At 36.1% G+C, this 20,721-nt stretch overlaps 1 protein-coding gene across 1 annotated transcript; it reads left to right on the top strand.

Moving 5' to 3' along the window:
* The first annotated feature begins 1,912 nt into the window (after positions 1–1,912).
* LOC129235934 (uncharacterized) lies at positions 1,913–16,134 on the top strand. The gene is made up of 3 exons (XM_054870020.1): positions 1,913–2,227; positions 14,368–14,456; positions 14,534–16,134. Exons 2-3 carry the CDS (start codon positions 14,384–14,386, stop codon positions 16,105–16,107), a joined length of 1,647 nt encoding a protein of 548 aa, XP_054725995.1. The 5' UTR covers positions 1,913–2,227; positions 14,368–14,383; the 3' UTR covers positions 16,108–16,134.
* Positions 16,135–20,721: the final 4,587 nt, after the last annotated feature.

Here is a 20,721-nt window from a genome sequence, read left to right as displayed (position 1 = left end):
TTTGAATATTAAATTTGTAACCATTTTACGTCAATAAAGTTTCAAATTTCGAAAAAAAACCGCACGAACTTATTCATAGTCCTATTAAATATTTTCAAATTTTTGTTATCAACTTTATTATAAGTTGAGAAAAACTTAAAAAATATTAATACCCCTGATTTTTGTTTATCTGTGTATACAAGTTCATCAAAATAGTTGTACGAAAACTTTAATTGTTATAAAAAATGGAAGTAATTCTATTGCATTATATTCAATAGACATATATAATTTTTAATTTAAATTCTATCTTCATATGAAATACGCGACATTTTCACAAGGTGTTTAGCAATATTTTCCTAATGTAGGCGTACAGTAGGTTCTGTTTTTATGCGGTAGATACGTTCCGCAAGAAACAGCATAAAAAAAAAACAGCATAAAAAAAGCTACTAGTTCTATAGTAAAACTATAGATACGTTTCAAATGCTAAAACCGCATAAATCTGAAATAATGTAATAAAATCGCATAAAAAAGGGCACTAGTCCCATATTATAACTATAGATACGTTCCATAGGCCGCATGAATCTGTGATGAGTTTTTGCTTAGCTGGTTTAGAATCTTGTTTATATGTACAATTCCCGATAGGTCGACATGCATTTTGTAATTTAAAAAAAAACCGCACTATTTCAAAACCGCATAAAAAAAAGCCGCATAAAAACAGAACCTACTGTATATTGAGAGGAAACTTCGGCGATTGATTTTTCACAATAGGAGGAGGAGCTCGGCCAAACACCCAAAAAGGGTGTACGCGCCAATTATATATATATATATATATATATATGAATAAAGACAAAGGTACAACTTAGCGGCATGGTATAGTTGTTAGATGACTATTAAAACCAAGTCATGGTCGGATAGTATAGTGCCTTCAATACAGTAAGAGGTAGGAATAACACCACACTATTTGGAGAAGGCCGTATGTGAATTATTAACTGTAAGCTGTTGTTACAACACCAAGCTCGATATCAAACAGAATCAGAGCGATGTGAAGCAGTAGAATAAATCTTTCAGTTATTAGCATAGAAAAAAGCTAAGTAAAACAATTTAATTTGTCATTGATGAAAACAAGTTGACTTCACAATTATAATGAGAGGTAGGACTTTATCAAAGGTACACATTTTGAATAAAAACTCACACTGGGTAAAACCAAAATTGAATGGCGAACTTGTCGAAAGCTTTTCAAAATTTATTATATACATACATATAATGCCAACTAGAATACTGTAGTTAAAAGCCGACAAAACTGATAAATTTGTGTGGTTCCAAAACCATTTATTTACTCTTCATCTAGACCTCGTAAAAACCCCTATTGTGCTTTGATTAAAAAACACTAATTTTATCGTAAATAGTAAATGAAAACCAATACATATTTTATTTGTAGCTCGTGCGTTCACGAACAGTTATTAACGACAAAAAGTAAGTAAACAAAGAAAATCCTTTCTAGCAAAAAATGTGCACTTTATTGCTTTAATATACTTTAATCTAATTAACGTGAAAACCTCCACTGTACTTTTATTTGCATTTAAAAATTACTTGTTTGGTTTATAAATATAGAACTTTTACGACCGTAAAATTCGATTTTTGACAAGCAGTATATTCGAATGAGTTATTTTGCATTGGAACTACTCAATTTTATGTTCATTGCGGAAATGTTTCTCTAAAAATAATGAATAGGCCCACTGTATATTATAGGTGGGAAAACAAGTTGTGTACGTACGCCTGCCACAGCATTACCATTGCGTTGGTGTGGAGTGGAGTACCTACACAATTTTTGAGAGAACATGTGAATGCTTTTGTTCCGCTCGCATTTGTTGAGCTCTCGTTGGTGGTGTTTGTTTTTTGTTTCCATATCACTTTAGATACGGATACAGTCGGTGTAGTATGGTCCAATATTGATGTTGAGTGAAGAAAATAAAAACAATCAATGAAAGTGCCATATAATAACACAAATAACAAGTGAATGCTGAAAATTGATTCAAATAGAATAAATTGTGAAAAATTTGTCTACAATAACACGAATTAATAGAAGAAGAATCGAAAACTTATTTGCAATACAATTTGTGTTCTTAGAAATGACACTTGGTTGATTACAGCAGCAGCTGTAAACGCGTTGCAATGTTTTGTAATTGTTATTGAATGTTACCTTGGCAACGCATCACGCATTGATAAGTAACGAATTTGTTTACTGAAGGTAATCATTTATTTACTCGCATTCATTTAAGATGTTTAATAATTGTCATTCTCATAATTTTGCTTTGAATCGCGGCAGTAAGTATGTAAATAGGTATATATGTACATATATACGCGCGCTTGGATTTAAATGGGGTTGCATGTGTAGCGCAGACTTTCACATTGACACAAATCACTTCGCCTAATGCGTAAATATGTTGGAATGAACATACATATATGTAATATCTCAAAAGTTGGGGCTCTCGTTGAAAGCCCTTTAAGCGAGCTCTTTAACATACTTTACGCACGCATACACACATACAAGTAGATGTTAAAACGCATACAAGCATTCACCTGGCAGTGTCAATTCAAGCCATATGCTCTGTGCTCTCTTTCGACTTTCTGCGCAATTCGCAAGTATGCAAAGAGAAAATTTGTTGATTGAGTAGTGGAGTGCCCAGAGGTTTTGACCTCGGATCTCGTAGGGACTGAATGAATTGCCATGTAACCAACAGGATTTTCTTTTGTATGCTCTAAATTGTAACTTCTACCAATATTATATTGTGCAATTAATTTTTTCATTGTTTAAACAAAAAAATATGAAAAATTAATGTATTGGAGCATAATATTGAGTTGGAAAAATTTTTTTTTTAGTTCTACGTTAAATTTTACTTAAATAGATAAAGACAAACATCTTCCCAACGTTATATATTATTGGTTATATTATGGCTGGAAGTGGGATAAAAGAAGTTCTTTCTACCATTTATCCAGAAAATACGATTGATCACATAACGTCAGGACGTGCCTATGCTAGAGCAGTACGTGCTCATACCTTATTGCAGCAAGCTTTAGCACAATTAATTTTTGAAGATCTTAAGGAGAATAATGCGGATTTTTTAAATGTATTGAATGACGAACAAATATCGATGTTTTTTGAAATGTTCAATTACAATGAAATTACAGAAAACCAAGGATTTCAAATGCTGAGTAGAATTTTTGAAGATAAGTTAGTTGAGCTTGAAAATAAAAATAAAACATCAAAACTATGGATTACGTATTTTCGAATGGTAACAATATTGAAAGACTTCATTGCTGCCGACCGTATGGGGGATTGGAATTTACATCTACATAGTATTGAGCTGATGATTCCACTATTCCACGCATCAGGACATTTTCCCTATGCGAAGGCTGCACAAATTTATCTGCAAGATATGAAGGAATTACAGTATATAATGGATCCAGCAGAGTTCGAAAAATATACAACAGGATATTTCACATCTAGGCGATCAGATATTTTTTTTTTCTGGTATTGCAAGTGATCAGACTATTGAGCAGACTTTAATGAAAGGAATGAGCGTCGGGGGTCCTTTTAAACGAGGTGCCACTGAAAGAGTAGTTTATAAATGGATCAGAGGAGTTATTTATAGTAAAGATATTATTCAAAGCATAGACAATTTTTGTGACATATCTTTCAATAAAAGTCATCAATACAGTGATTCTACAGATGCTAGAATAGAAAGTGATGGTATCGATGTAAAAAGATTGGTAGACTTTTTCAAAGAACACAGTCCTTTTCCTGATACAGATGCAATTATGTCAATTGCCACTGGAATTACCGGTGATAAAAGTATAAATTGTTACAATGCTTTTGAAGAAGGTTTAAAAGTTATGAAGAAAATCGAAGGGAAAAATGTACGCGAATTGAAGTTTTTAAGGAAAGATAAAATAAATTCTCTATTGGCTAAAAATAATAAAATAAAAATTCATAACAATGTTATTCCCGTTGATCCATTGTTGCTGTTTCAACGTATTTGTGTGTTGAAAAAAACAGATGATGAACTAAAAACTTATATGAATTATGAACTGGCACCATATCCACTTGCTCTGTTTGAAGATGGCCAAATGCGAAAGACAAAAAAATTAACTTTCTACGAATTATTCCCAGAAATTCAGATTAATTTGAAAAGCTTAGAAAATGTGCATTATGTTATTGATGGAGGCATGTTGTTATATCGTTGCAAATGGCAATTAAATGAAACATTCAAAATGATATGCGAACATTACGTAAGATATTTGAGGAATAATTATAATAACGCATACGTGGTATTTGATGGATATAAGAAGGACGGTATTAAATCTGCTGAAAGGAATCGTCGCGCACTAAAAAATATAAGTACAGATATTGAATTTGATGAAAATATGCCGTTAAAAATCGCTCAAGATAAATTTCTAACGAATAAAAAAAATAAATCTCGCCTAATCGAAATGTTAAGAATAAAATTAGCTGATAACAATATTTTTACATGCCAAGCGGAAAGCGATGCAGATAAATTAATTGTTGATACAGCAATTAGTTTAGAATCTCAAAATATTGTTGTAATTTCTGAAGACATTGACGCCTTGGTTGTGTTAACGGCATTGACGCCTACTGATCGTGAAATATATTTTTTAAAACTATCCCGAGGCAAAGTTAACCAACAAATATTTTCATCGAAAAGTTTAGAAAAATCTCTACCAGCATGTAAAGAACATGTTCTATTTTTACATGCTTTCACGGGCTGTGATACTACTTCTGCGTTTTACAACAAAGGAAAAATTAAGTTTATCAAAAATTTTGAGAAGCGGAATGATCTACATGACTCAGCAGCAGTATTTAAAAACGTACATGAAGAATACATTCAGGTTCAATTCCTTCATCAAAGCAACTGGCAAAGACACAAGTGTTCTTTTATCTTCGTTACCTCCCACATCTGATGCAGCATTTGAACACTTAAAACGGGTTTACCTATAAATCCAGATGTGGTTAGGGAATGATTTAATCATCGAAAATTGGGGATGGAACTATTCCAATAATACCTATCATCCAATATTTACGAATCAATTACCTGCTCCGGAAAATTTATTAAAAATGTTATTTTGCAATTGCAAAAAAGGATGTGGAGCTGCATGCGGATGCCGAAAAAGTGGATTATACTGCAGTGTAGCATGCCTACAGTGCAACGACGACAGCTATCTAAATCTAGCGCGAATGATTAACATCAGTGAAATTGAAGATGATATTTGAAAAAATGTAAATTTTTCAATAGACAAATTTTTTTGTTAATTCATTTTTTTCTTTTAAATAGTCATAATTTTTTTGTTTTTAATAATTAATTCGATTTTACTTTTATGCTATAATAACAGAAAACATTTTTTTATTTTTTTTTTTTGTATGCTAATTATTTAAATAAACGAATAGTTTACATAATATTTTTTTTTTTTACATTTAATTATCCATAATCTATTTATTTTTTCATTTGATTCCACTTCTGTTACAAAAACAATAAGTTCTAGAACGTTATTTGCATTATAGCACATAAGTTATTGCAATCATAAATTTTTGCTATTTAAAAATCAAATGCACAACTTTTAAATAGGTAGAGATTATTATTTATGTTATTCACAACACGTTTTCGCAAAGATAATTTAATTTCATCTAGTCCCTAAGACATCCTAGGTTTTAACGTTTTTAACGCTCCAGACACTCCACTAGAGAGGATTTAGGAAAAACATATGACTGCAATCGTCTGCAATAACAAAAACCAGAGACGAACTTGTAACAAGTATTCATTTCAAATTTGTAAATAATTTGCAGCCCAAGCTGCACAAAGAAGAAATAGTATGTGGAATTGTTAGTGGTGTTTGGGAAATAAAATAAGAATATGTGTGCCTCAAGGCAAAGTTAAAAAATAAAACACCAAATTGTACAAATACCAATGTAACTGCATTTTTGAAGCTCAATACATTTAAGACGCTGTTAGTAAATTTGGTCCACCAGTTTTGAGAAAAATACCAAATAAACTTATAAATTGAGTCTGAAATCAAGTCTTTCAAGGTGGTGTTTTTTGTTTTGCAATGTTATCACAGCTGTAACAGTTTACGGTTTTTAATTTGACAGATGTTAATTAAAAATTTACAAAAATTAGTTTGAAAGTTTTGGAAAAAAATCAGATGGGTTTGCTGAAAAAAATATATTTTCGGGCGTAACTCATATAATATTTATTTCAACGGGTATACCAACAAGGAAACTTGTCATATTTGGGCATTGGAAAATCGATGAAAATATGCTGGGAAATCTTAATATTTCAGTTGAAGAACTATTTTCTGCTTATTGTGGTTTGGCGGTACTATTGGAGTGAATAATTTTATGATATTCTGCAGCCATATTACCCAATTTAAAGCCTTTATGTGAATAAACCAGATACAGATGAAACTTTGAAAAATAACGTTCGGCTCGCAAAGTTCGAGGTGCAGCTAATTGTCATTATTAGAATTTGTATACTTGGTTGTATGCTTGTTGTATACTTTGGTTTACACAGTAGCAATTTAACATATACTACTGTGGCCAAAAAGTAAGGTGAGTTTGGTTGTAAAATGAAAAATCTTTATTTATTCTTGTAAATCAATTTCATCCCCTTCAAAATAATCCCTTCTCGATGAAATACACTTATGCCAACGATTTTTCCAATCCCCGAAACATGCCGAATAGTCCATTTCCGGTATAGCCATCAGCACCTTCTTCGATTCAGCTTTTATCTCCTCAATCGACTCGAAACGCGTTCCCCGGAGTGGTCTCTTGAGTTTTGGGAATAGCCAGAAGTCACACGGAGCCAAATCAGGCGAATACGGTGGTTGCGGAACGATATGCGTGGAATTTTTGGCGAAATGGTCACGAAGAACGAGTGCAGTGTGAGACGGTGCATTATCGTGATGCAAAAACCAAGAGTTGTTGGCCCATGGTCTTTTTAGACGAATTGCTTCACGTAAACGACGCATAACGCTCAAATAATATTCCTTATTAACAGTTTGGCCAGGTGGAAGGAATCCATAATGCACCACACCACGAAAATCGAAAAAAACTGTAATAATGACCTTTATTTTGGAAACGACTTTGGCGTGCTCTTTTCGGTCTGGCCTCGCCTTTAGCACGATATTCGCTTGATTGGTCGGTTGTTTCAGGGTCATAAGCATAAATCCAAGTCTCATCTCCCGTAATGATAGTCTGAAAGCATTGTTTCACACACATCAACGCGACGACTTTTTTCCAAGAAATTGAGAGTTTTCGGTACCAAACGAGCTTTGACTTTTCGTAGGCCCAAATGGTCTTTCAAAATAGTTTTCACAGATCCTTCTGATATTCCGATCATATCAGTAAGGTCTTTAACAGTCAACCGACGATTTTTGAGCACTAACTCCTCCACTTTATTGTTGTATTGGTCACCTGTTGACGTCGATGGTCTTCCGGAGCGCTCCAAGTCATCAACACGTTCTCGACCCTCTTTGAAGTCTTTGTAGCACTTATAAACATTTTTCTGCGACATGGTCGAATCGCCAAATGCCTTCTGCAACATGCTAAACGTTTCCACAGCCGAAATTTCATTCCGCAAACAAAATTTGATGGCACTTCTCTGCTGAATCAAATCAGACATTGTAAAAATCGAAAAATGCACTCTTGGTCGTTTGGTAAACACAAGCGTAAGTATATTACTGATAATGACATTCACATGAAAGTTGGCCCAGATGTTATTAACAGTGCTGCCAACTCATGAAAAGAACAACTAGAGCGAAATTTTAAGCCCGCGAAGTTTGACAAATAAATTCAACTTACTTTTTGCCCACAGCTCATCAGCCTGTACGATCTTCTATAGTGGCGAATAGATGAAGCAACTGGTATCATATGTCGGCAACAGATGTACTTATATCGGCAGCGCTGGAATAGAACTGCTTAACTCTTGTTTGTAAAATAGTGAGTTATGCAAGTTTTATGAGGTATAACCATATTCGCTAGTGGCTTCCTACTCGATCTTACTCGATACATTCAAATTTTTCGTCAATTTATCCGAACAGAGAGATAGCGAGCAAAGAAGTGGCGAATAGAAGAGGCCTATAGAATTGGATCAGTGAAATTCAAAGAACGCAAAGCATAACGCACAAAGGCTTTCTGGATGCATTCAAGCCTGTATTCCAGCTTCGAACTAGAGGCGTATAGTTATATCAGCTTTAAAGTATATCGATCAACAAAGTCCGAACTAAAATGTCGAATCAAAGCAAGTATGATCCATAATATGACTTTGCAATGATGTAATTTAGATGTATTTGAAAAGGGAATTTAGCCTTTACCATACAAAGATCCATAAATTCACTTCGATTAGTTAAACTAGAACTACCAATGGGGTAGGATGTGGGTGTAAGGGAACAAGATTTAGAATAAGAAACATAAAAACAATTCCTTGTATTTAAATATGAATTATTTGATTTACACCAGGAAAGAACTTTATCTAAATAAAATTGAAGATTTATAGAGTTCGCCGTCTTGGAAATACTCAAAGGATCGCTTAATCATGTTCACGGCAAAGCTTTGTTTTTTTTCTTATTCACTCCTTTCGGGAGCATAGGACCTCGACAAGATTCAGTCTTGCGTTCTTTCGTTAATCTGTTTTGATTTCTGACAGGGTAGGTGAATAGCCTACCGCTACCAGTCCTAAGTAGTGGGAATGCCCACGTGTCGTTGCTTAGGACAACTGCTTCTGTATCTGAAATTTTTCTGGCAGAAAGATCGCACAGATGGTTGAGGACTTCAGCAAAGCTTATACATCATTTATTAGAACGGGCATGGCGGAGGATTTATACAGTATATATTTGGTTATTCATGCAAAGCATCACTTTTGGCACCGTCTCCTAGGTTTAAGGCTGCCTAGCCCAAGGGTATGGATACTGGTTTCCACGTAAATAAAATCCTGTACTACATCAAAATTATGAACGGTCGACAGCGACGGGCGTTGACTGCTTATTGAGGTACTTCGCCTTATCCTCGTTCACCTCCAGATCTATTCATTTGGCTTCTTTATCACGTTTAGGAAATCTAGAACTAGCGGGGCGGTTGGTATTAATATCCACCCGTATAGGATACCCTTAAAATTTTTTATATTACCCATATACTCGGTGTCGGCCCGCCGTAGCCGAATGGGTTGGTGTGTGACTAGTATTAGGAATTCAGAGAGAACGTAGGTTCGAATCTCGGTGAAACACCAAAATTAAGAAAAAGTTTTTTCTAATAGCGGTCGCCCCTCAGCAGGCAATGGAAAACCTCCTAGTGTATTTCTGCTATGAAAAAGCTCCTAAAAAAAATATCTGCCGTTCGGAGTCCGCTTAAAACTGTAGATCCCTCCATTTGTGGAACAACATCAAGATGCACGCCACAAACAGGAGGAGGAGCTTGGTCAAACACCCAAAAAGGGTGTACGCGCCAATTATAAATATACACATGTTATTGTTATCGGTGTTATGTTACCGATATGCAGATATATGTTTTTTTTCGTTCGAAATGCAACAGAGTACTCAATTTTACCTTATATGTATTCTTTTAGGGATGCTCCAAATCGGATTGTAAATATATTTGTTTTAAATATCCGATCCCAGCGACAAACCTTCTTGTTCATAGTCGCAACAACTCATCAAAAATCACAATTGATTGAATGGTTTACACATATTCAATCGGTTTATTAAATCTTTGATTTTTAAATTCTACAGACTAGATTACATATGTATGTATATAAATATAAAACTTAAACAAATTAAAAAAAAATAGTTAAGAGGTTTAGCTGAGGTTTTAAATAGAGATCTTAGTAAAGGCTGCTTCTTGTTAATAAATTATATTAAGGCTTTGTAGATTGATGACAATGAAAATAATGTGTTTTGATGGCATTACGATAAAAAGGTTTTTGAACACGCAACACACTGTGTCGGACATTGAGTCCTATCGATTCAAGTAAATCACGGCAATCCATATTCCTATCAATTAGAGCAAAAACAACCATGACCTATTGGAACTCTCTGCTATCAAGTGGTGTTAAATTTATAAGCATTCAACGAACAGCATAAGCTGGAAGCAGCATAGGATTAAAATCGTTGAAGCGCGAATCAAATTAATTTTCGATAATAATTTGGACTCGTTCAATTCTACCACCATGGCGCCAGAAAATTAAACAAGGTCTTCCTGGTGTAGGGGTCGCTGAAATCTTCCTAATAGCTACATAAGAAAACTAGGAGTTTTTTGCAAATGGCGGGATTTTCAGTTTCAGCTATGTACATATGCCGTCTTTATTTATTTTTGGGAAGTTTTTTCGTTGCAGAGATGCACTCAGAGGTTTGCGATTGCCAGCAGAGAAGCGACCGCTGTTATAGAAAGCTTTTTTGCAAAAAGCTACTTTCGCTCAGCAGAGTAGATTTTAGACTTTTAACTGCCTACTTTACAGGCCACTGTAGCCTGAGATATCACTTACACAAAATTGGTCTCTTTGATACCATCATCTGTCGATTCTGTGAACACTGAAAATTCAGTGAATGTCTCGCACCAGGCAGAAAAAGGGCTACACCACCTTATTGGTACTGCCATGCATTCATATACATACGTATAAATTATGGAACGATAAACCCCAGAATGTGGTAAAATTTTTAAAAACCCTTAAACTATAGGGTACCTTAGCGGGCTTTGCACAATAGATACATACAAATTTTAAATTTACTTTGCTAAAAAATCACTTGATGTTATTTGCCGTTACTACTTGCCACGTGCTTCTGTCTTTTCTTTTCAAAATGCTACCTTCAACAACCGAAGTGTGCTGCTGCCTTGTCGCCTGCTATTGCTTTTGCTATTCGCTTTGTTCAAAGTCAAAGCAACAACCATTTTCATTCGTGTTACCAAGTATTGTCTGTGCTGCTGCTGTAGTTATTTTCTACTCCTATTCAAAGCAAAGAGAAAAGCTTTAGAAAATAGTCAAGCAATTCTTAACCCTGGAAAGTGATATTTGTAATTCATATAAATTGCTTCCTCTCACTCGTACTCGCTGAGTGAAATAAAAATCTTGAAATAAAGAATAGGCAACCAACGCTTTGCACGAAAATTCAAGCTTGCTTCAATAACCGATTTTAGAATGCGGGTCGTGCAGGTTTCACAGGACAATTTTAATAATTATGTATTGTAGTGCGTGATTTTAACAAAGTATTGCGCATCGGTCGCGGACGGTTGACCGCCTTTAGTGAGAGGCGCATACATTATTCTACGAAAAAGTTTAAAATCATCGGTGGAAAGTGAAAACCTGGATGAGCTGATATTTATTATAAGAAATGAAAATCATAATAACCTGTAACACTTAAAGCAGGCTCCAAAATCATTTATAAACAGAACAAACAAAAGAGCACCAAAGATGATATCCTGTAGAAGACTTAATGTTGGAGTAAAGAGTTAGACTAAACATTTTCCGCTACCACGACAGTCGGTTCCAAGTTATCGGAAATACCCGGATTTACATTTGGCCAAGGACTGTCACCTCAGCAGCATTCCCTGTACATGTATGGGGAATGTCTATGCGGCGACAACAACTACAATATCAACTGTTTCATTTCCTATGAACATACATACGTACATAAAAGCTATCTTCTTCTTCTTTATTATGCCTATTCGATTTCGAATTATTATCGATGATACAGATTCCAATTCTTAAATAAATAAATATGAACTTCAACTTACCAGACTTAACCCATTTTATATTATTTACAATGATTTTGTCTACATCTAAGACATAGAAGGCATTGCACAGCTCTCCAAATCCTCCGTTACCAGTCCAATGACGTATATTTTGCATCCAAGACATTTGTTTTCTCCCAATGCCAAGTTTACCTTCCATTTTTCCTTCATAAATAAATTGCAATAGATGATTTTTCGGATTGGAATTTAATGTTGAGGATTGGAATTTGATAGATGATATTTCAAAATACGGCCGAGGTAAGCTGTTTTTCGCTATTTAATAATTTTTAGAAGTTCTCGGTCTCTTCGGCCACATTTGAAGTGCTTCCAGCCTGTTCATATCTGTGATCTTTAATGTCCATGTTTTCACTGTGTACAACAATATTAGCCAAAGATAAGGATTGTTTGGTACTTGCAAAACGATTGCCGCGCAATTTCTATCCTTGTTTTAATCTCTGAGGGGAGATCCCAGTTTTTATTTAAATGGCAACCTCGATACTTACGATAAAATTGGCCTTGGTGCCTACATTAAGAAGCCGAAAGTAGCGTTTCTGCTCGTCTTTCTAATCACTATAGTGTATTTCCTGCCAAAATGTCTGGTTAAGTAAAAATATGACTGTCTTAAGAGAAATATATATTTACTCTGATAGACAAGCGGCGATTAAATCTCTTGGTGTGGTTGTCACTAATTCCAACATTGCTCGCAAATGCCGGGCGTCTCTTAGCGAGAAAGCGGAATATTTTCACATCTATTTGATATGCCACTCGCCTCTCTCTTGATATGTAGCCAACATGAGATGGGTTGATAGTCTAAGATGTAATGCTACAAAAAGAATTTGGCCAAAATGGGGCGTTAGTCGCTCAAAGGCGCTACTTAGGTCAAGGAAAAACATTTCCATGTTAGTTGCATTAACCACAGACCATTGTCTCATAGGTCGACACACTCAAAGATTGAACGTACTTAATTTCCACTATTGTAGAACCTGCACTAATGAGGAGGTGAAAGCGTCCGTTAGACACTTTCTCTGTTACTGTCCCGCGTGGCATGCCAATAGGTTTAGATACCTTGGCTCATCGCTTTTAAAAGACACTGAAGACCTTAGGGATTTAAGTGTCAGCCAGATCAATGGGTTTGTACTTAAAACAAAATGGTTTAGCGAGGAGTAGCAAACTGCATCAGTAGCTAGTGTGGTATCACAATGGATCGGTAACGGTCGAAGTGAGTTGTTCTAGAGACCGACTGCCACTTTTATCTACCTACCTACCTACTTAATATGTTGCATATATACTTAAACTATCTTACGCTTTTGATACTTTGGCCATTAATACTCCATTATAATGTATATTATTGTATATATTTTTCCTACTGAAGTTAGCTTTGCTTACGCAATATTTTCACTGCATCCAGTTACTTTCGAAATCAAATTTTGCAAGGGTATTATCATCGGGGTATCTGATGTTCTTTATAGAGTTGACTTTAACACCCTCATAAGCATCGTAGAGAACTTTTTAAAAATCGGTTCTGCTTAAAATGCGCGCACAAAAGCTATCTATCTTCTGCTCAAATATGAAGGAGACGGTATCAATAAAACGGTCCGCGGATGACATATGGCAAAAATAAATTTTTTGTTTTTTGGTAGGACTGTTATAAGCTTACATGGCAAATTTCAGCGTGATATGTCACATAGTTTGTTTTCTGTGCTACTGTAAACAAGTCAAGCTCGAGTGTGTTCTTCGAATTTAACGATGGAAATTCATGTTGAACAAAGAATTTGTTTGAAATTTTGTTATTCCAACAAAATTTCGGCTTCAGACGCCTTAAAAATGTTGCAGACAACCTATGGAGACTCTGCTCTATCGGGGGCACGTGTTTTCCAGTGGTACAAATCGTTCAAAGAGGGCCGTACATCGGTTGAAAACTTGCCTCATGAACGTCGTCCAGCAACATCAGTAAACGACGAAAACATCGGAAAAGTAAAGGAAATAGTGCTTGAAAATCGCACAAATCGCAAAATCGGTTAACGCTGAATATTATTTAGACGTTTTAAAGCGTTTGCGCGAGAACATTCGTCTTAAAAGGAAGGAATTGTGGGACAACAAGTCATGGTTCTTGCATCACGATAATGCACCAGCTCACACATCACGTCCTGTTCGCGATTATTTGAACAAAAATAATGTTAATATCGTTCCGCAAGCACCGTATTCGCCTGATATGGCTCCATGTGACTTTTTCCTGTTTCCCAAGTTCAAGTTGCCGCTCCATGGAAAACATTTTGAGACAATTGAAGTCATAAAAGAGAATTCGAAGAACACACTCGAGCTTGACTTGTTTACAGTAGCACAGAAAACAAACTATGTGACATATCACGTTGAAATTTGCCATGTAAGCTTATAACAGTCCTACCAAAAAACAAAAAGTTTATTTTTGCCATATGTCATCCGCGGACCGTTTTATTGATACCGTCTCGTTCATATTTGAGCAGAAGATACTTGTATCAAATAAAATGAATAAAAGAAAAATACGCATTTGAAACGTCAATAATTTTTGTTATTTACTATATTTAATAAGAGTTTTTATTTTTTTATTTATTCAATAGCTGTATCATTTCAAATATGGGCGACGATCAAATAATTGACGAAATTACTTTTACATCCAACTTCCCAGGAGAGGATAATTGCACATGTGGTACGCAATATTAGCCTGTATACATATGTATAAGTACTTATTAAGTGATAAATATGTACCTATTTTTTAAATTATAGATACGCATCGGCGCAGGGATGAGCCGCTACCTATGCTGCATAATGAAATTCTGATAAATATATTTTCCTATTTGCCATACACCGACTTGACGCAGACTCGTTTGGTTTGTCATCTTTGGAGGGAAGTCATCGCGTACAAACGGTTTGCGAACAAATTCCGTTTGCGACTCAGAGAAGATAATATGCTGGATATTTGGAAGCAACTACAAACCGGGAATTTCGCATCCGGAATGGTGTATCGGCACATGGTATACATGGGCAGTGATTCAGCACAGCTCGATCAGTTGCAATTCATACTGAAGAAAATTGGCTCAAATGTGCGAAATCTAAAGCTCAAAACTTTTTTTGGACTTAACGGCATGTATGTGTGCTTTCCAAACATAGAACGTCTAGTACTTGAAGATCTATATGTATTTCCTTTGCATGTGCCATTCGAATTGAATACATTTGGCAATTTGAAAGGACTTCATTTTGTGGACGATGCAGTAACACAAAGCACATCAGAAGCTTTACTCGCTACTTGTCTTCGTGAAAATACCGCCGTGAGGCTGGAGGAATTGAGCATACGCGTCTATGCGGAGCACGCTGAGCTATTTCTGTCGGTGGTGAAGCATCATGCCGACACCTTGAAAAGTCTGCATGTCGTCTATTTTGAATCAATGAATGAACAAAATTCACTGGTTAAAAAATGGATAGAAGCTTTCGATCAATTGAAGAAGTTGCAGAAAGTTAAAATTTATGCAGGTAATACGCTGATATTTGAGGGATCATTGAAGTGTTTCGTAGGCTTGCCATTGCGATATTTGGAAGTGGATTGTTTGCGGCCTGTAAATCCAAATATCTTTAAACTGCTGGAATCGTGCGCCAAATCACTGGAGCATTTGGCGTTTTTCAACTTCTACTTACCGAAACACATAGCCGGCACAAATACAATAAGCGAGTGCTGCCACAACTTGAAAAAGCTTATATTGAGCTACACGCGTCTTATCGAAGAGGATGAGCTATGCCATATAGCACGCAATCTTGCTGGCTTAGAAGTTTTAGACCTGAGATACTGTAAGAATGCGGTAACTAACAAATCGCTGGCTGCGATTTTCAAACACCTGACACAATTACGTGAACTTGATCTGAGTGGTAACAACGATTTTAACCTTGATGCACTAACGGGCACCGTCGATAATCCATACCCGATTCAACGTCTGCGGGGGTTAGAAAAGTTGAACCTGAAATCATGCCAGCAACTGTCGAATGACGAATTTTTAGAGACGTTAAAATTTCCCTTTCTGCGTAGTTTAAACTTTGGACGTGGCTTATATACGGACAGTGGCATTCAGGTCTTGGTAAGGCAGTGCCCGCTTCTGGAAGAATTGATTATAACTTATTGCCCGACATTGGGGCGGAGCGCTCTCTTTTGCATAGCGAAGGCTTTGCCGCGTCTGCGCGTACTGCACTTCTTGCACTGCGCTCAGGTGGACAAGTCGGTAAGGCTTATTTTACATAATGAGTGTCCTCTGTTGGCGGATTTAGAAATTTCTGAGAAACGAACAAATGTGAGAACATACTTTCATCAATAGATTTCGTTGACAAAATTTATATTTATAACAACAAACAATTATTTTTTTAATAATTAATTTATAACAATAATTCATTTTTATTACTATTTATAACAATTTAAAAATTGAATTTTTGAGTTTTTAAAACGGTAATATTTGTATTCAATAAAAAACATTAAAATTAGGTAGTTTATGTACATAATTACATATCTTAATAATTTTAGAATTTATAAAAATACATTTGGAAAAAGACAAAAAACGCTTCTTAGAATGCCAATGTGTTTAAGTCTTTTGCAAACATTTATAAAATACACAAAAAATTTAGTATACGGATTAGTATTAGACATTTTTATAAAATTCTACATAAAATTTGTTCATTAATTGTAATTTAATTTATTGAATGTGCAATATCGTACACACACGTATTTTTCATGTTTTTAATAAAGTTGAAATGTTTGAGTGAGTATCCAATTCTTCTTTCTTGGAGGAAAAACCGTCTTAGTGATATTAGTTTAGTAGTGGAACTCACTAACATAAAGGGTGATCAGATTGGCGGTTCTTTTTCCAATAGGGCTTTTTTGACAGATCACGCGTGACTACTGTCAAACTCCTCCTTATTTTTTCAGTATTCATTGACATTTCATCATGGAAAGACTTACGGCTGAACAACGTTTACAAATCGTACCATTATATTGCGAAAATCGGCACTCTGTAAAAAGTGTTCATCGCGCGCTCAGACCAGCCAGGCGCTCTCGTCAGGTGTTCAGCGATTAGGTCTATTTTTGGCTCAATGACTACGTAAAATTGCCGTATTTGGACTGAAGAGCCACCCGAAGCCGTTCCAGAACAGCCATTATAAACATTGAAAACAACCGTTTGGCGCGGCCTGTGTGCTGGAGGATTCATCGACCCATAGCATACTATATTCCTTAAAAGACGAGGGTGGCGCCAATGTGACAATGAATGGCGAACGCTATCGCGCTATGATAAACGAAATTGAAAGCCTGTGATCTCCACAATATTTGGTTCCAACAAAGCGGCGCTACCGGCCGAAGTCTCCCAGCGAGTCATTCAGAATTGGTGTTTACGGATGTCCGAAATGCGACGCGGTTGCGGCCAAAGGGATTATCTTTAAAAAAATAAATGTTATGAATGCTTCTGCGCAAAATTATAAAAGATTACCCAATCAATTTGATTTTTCGTTGATTTCTTTTAATATAAAATCCGATACCTCTAAATTGATCACCCTTTATTTTGACGATATTCGTTTTGTTATCTTTCATTAAACCTAATTTTAACGATTTTCCTATCGAATTGAAAACAAAATCGATAAGACAAAATTAGCTGTTTTGGTTAATATGCCGATTGTCGCAAACGTTCGAATTACATTATCAAAAAGTTATTAAAAAAACGTGAATATGTCTTTCGAATATTTGGCTTATGATTTATTGCATAGGGAGAAGTAGTAATCCCTCAAACATCGGATCGAAATTTCATTTGGCTGCGTGGGAGTTCCAAAAACTAACTGGAATAGTCCTCCAGACTAGGCTGAGGACCTAATTTGTCATCATGACAATCAACTTAAAGGGTTCATAATAACAGCGATTTCAACTGAAAAACAGGTAAATCTTGCAATCTTCAAGCTAATTTAATTCCAAATTCTGCCTTTATACATTCTGTCAAAAAAATATCAGGAATTGTTCATTTAAAACGCGCGCGTTACACATACATATGTCTAAGCAATTTTTTTGCTGGAATGTTGGTATAACTGTCTTCTATAGTGTCGCAGAGTTTGAGCGTGATCTGTCCATTAGCTTGCTTTGGCATTTAATTATATCAGTCAACCGCAGGTGTGCTCTGCAATTTTCGCTATGGATGAAAATATCGAACAAAGAATTTGTCTTAAATTTTGTGTTTTGACCGGGATTTCGTGTGCCGAATCCTTGCAAATCAACCCGCAATACGGGTCTACGAGTGCTATAAGGCTTTTGAAGAGCGCCGATAAGTCGTGGAAGATTTGCTCCGGTCTAGTCGCCCATCAACGTCTTCAACGGATGAAAATTTTGACAAAGTCAAGGAAATGGAGCTGGAAAACCATCATTTAAGTTTGAGGAAGGTAGCTCGTGACCTTAGCGTGTGTTACGAATCAATCCGCAACATTTTACATCATCAATTGGGCATGAGGCGCGTGGCTGCTCGACTCGTTCCAAGAGAGTTGAATTTCTTTCAAAAAATTCATCGGAAGAAGGTTTCGGAAGACATGCTTGGGCAAATAAATTCAGACCCAACGTTTATCCAGCGCATCATAAAAGTGCCAGTCAACAAGCGGCTGAATGGCATTATCCACATGACCCGAAACCCAAAAACCTACGTCAAAGTCGGTCAAAAGTGAAAGTCACTTTTTGTTGTGCACTCGGAATTCGTTCCAAATGGTTCTACGGTAAATAATGAATATTATTTGGAAGTTATACGACATTTGAGAGGGAATGTGAGTAGGAAACGGCCCAATTTGTGGAAAGAAAACCCGTGGATTTTGCACCATGATAACGCACCGTTTCACAAGGCTCATGTTGTGAGCACTGTTTTGACCAAAAACTCGACAAATATCATCGAACAACCACCGAATTCACCGGATTTAGCCCCCTGTGACTTTTTCCTTTTCCCAAAACTTAAATTGCCACTCCGCGAACGCCGCTTTGCGTCGATAGAGGCCATTAAGGAGCTGAAGAAGATCTCTTCAAACGCGTTTAAAAGGTCCTTTGATCACTAGACTAATCGTTGGCGTATATGTATTGCTTCGAATGGAGCCTATTTTGAAGGCGATTTAAGGATTATTTAAGACGTACATGTGTGTGTATGAACGTATATTAAATAAAAGTTTAATTCGAAGAGGAAATAAGAGGCTTGTTTTAAAACAAATAGCTGCAGACATTTAAATGGCCGCACTTTTCCATTATCGTAAAACCCAACTGTTTTTTTTTTCAACTACTCTTGGCGCCTTATTTCTGGGAGCTCTCCATTTTGTCCATCATGTATTCACTTAAAAAAGACATTTTCGCATCTAGTTATCTACGATAGAGTGGCGTGAATAATTTCCGGTTAGTTAATTGAAAAAAATTACTGAATTTTAACTATTGTACAGATCCATAAGTGAAAACATCCTCAGCTGGTCGTCAAAAAATGCTCACAGCTGAGATCAGCTGATTCCAAAAAGCCCTGATATGTAACTTGTTTAAATTTCATAGAAAATCGAAAATGAAAATCGTAAAAAAGTCTAAAAGTGTTGTACAAATTTAGATATTTCTTAATAAAAAAGTATTACTATAGCTAGGAAATATATTACAATAAAAATATTTGTTAGTGTAAATTTTCTAACAAATTGTTTTGTATATTTTTTCATCGATATTCTATTGATTTTAATTTTACCATTTTTTTTACAGGGCGGAAGCATCGAAAGCCTGTACCTCGTCAGTGTAGGAATTTAACCCAAACTACACCCGCTACCGTCAATGTACCGATCCCCTCACGGTACAACCGTTAAGTAAATCGTCGGTTGGCGGTTGAGCAAAATATCTACGTCAGTTACTCTTCACATGCAGTCCATCAAAAGTTGTATGTACTTTAATCCTCCCCTAGTTTTGTTTATTCCCGAAGAAAATCACCCCTGTTGGGCCTGTCCACCCCCTCCCACCATACTAGTAACACTTCGACTTTAGAGTCCGTTTCTTGGTCAAGTATCGTCTGTTTAGCTGCCGCTTACCTCGTGTATATCTGCGTGCTTTAATGCATGTTGCATATCGCTGACTGCCGACGAATTTTTATCCCACGTATACATTGAAGACATCATGGTGTCGACTATGTTTCCTAAGTTGCATCTGATAGTTGCAAATCGTGGGCATACGAAAAAGACATGCCTTGCATCTTCCTCTTCGTGGCATACTGGACATAAAGGCGAGTCACGTATCTTAAGGCGATGTAGGTACTTCTGGTAGCAACCATGACCTGTCAAGAATTGTGTTAGGTGGAAGTTAGGCTCACCATAGCTTCGATTTAGCCATTTTTCGATGTTTGGGATTAGCGTATAGGTCCACCTTCTGTTTGTGGAGTTTTCCCAATGCTCTTGCCACTTGAGTAAGGATATAGTCTTCTCTGTTTTCATGACCGTTCCTATGTTAGTGAGACCATGCTCTTTTAGCGCGTGCACTCTTGCTCGCTCTTCTGCCAATATATCGATGGGCGTCATGCCGTATGCGCTTATCACCCTCAGTGCGCAAAGTCTGTACAATGCTTCGTATGGTCTTCTACAGGCCTTTACCTCTAAGGATTTTACCTATACTGGTGCTGCATATAGCAGAGTCGATGTGATGACGCTAGTGAGTAGTCTGCGTTTGCTGCTTCTCGACCCCCTACGTTCGGGAGCACTCGAGAGAGTGCTTAATTGTACCATAAAAACTCGAATTTGGCATAGCAACCCCGACAATACACTCAAGCAAAAAGACCAAGCACTCAGACCAACCCCCATCTACATACATACATATATGGCGGTCAAACAAAATAGGAAGAAAAAGTGTGTTTTTACTTGTAATTTTGTACAATGATTTTAACCAACATTTTAACAAAATTTTAAATTAAAAA

Source organism: Anastrepha obliqua, chromosome 1 (genome assembly GCF_027943255.1).
Source record: "Anastrepha obliqua isolate idAnaObli1 chromosome 1, idAnaObli1_1.0, whole genome shotgun sequence".
NCBI lineage: Eukaryota > Metazoa > Arthropoda > Insecta > Diptera > Tephritidae > Anastrepha > Anastrepha obliqua.
The sequence above is the reverse complement of the archived record's forward strand: the minus strand, read 5'-3'. Positions and strand labels throughout refer to the sequence as shown.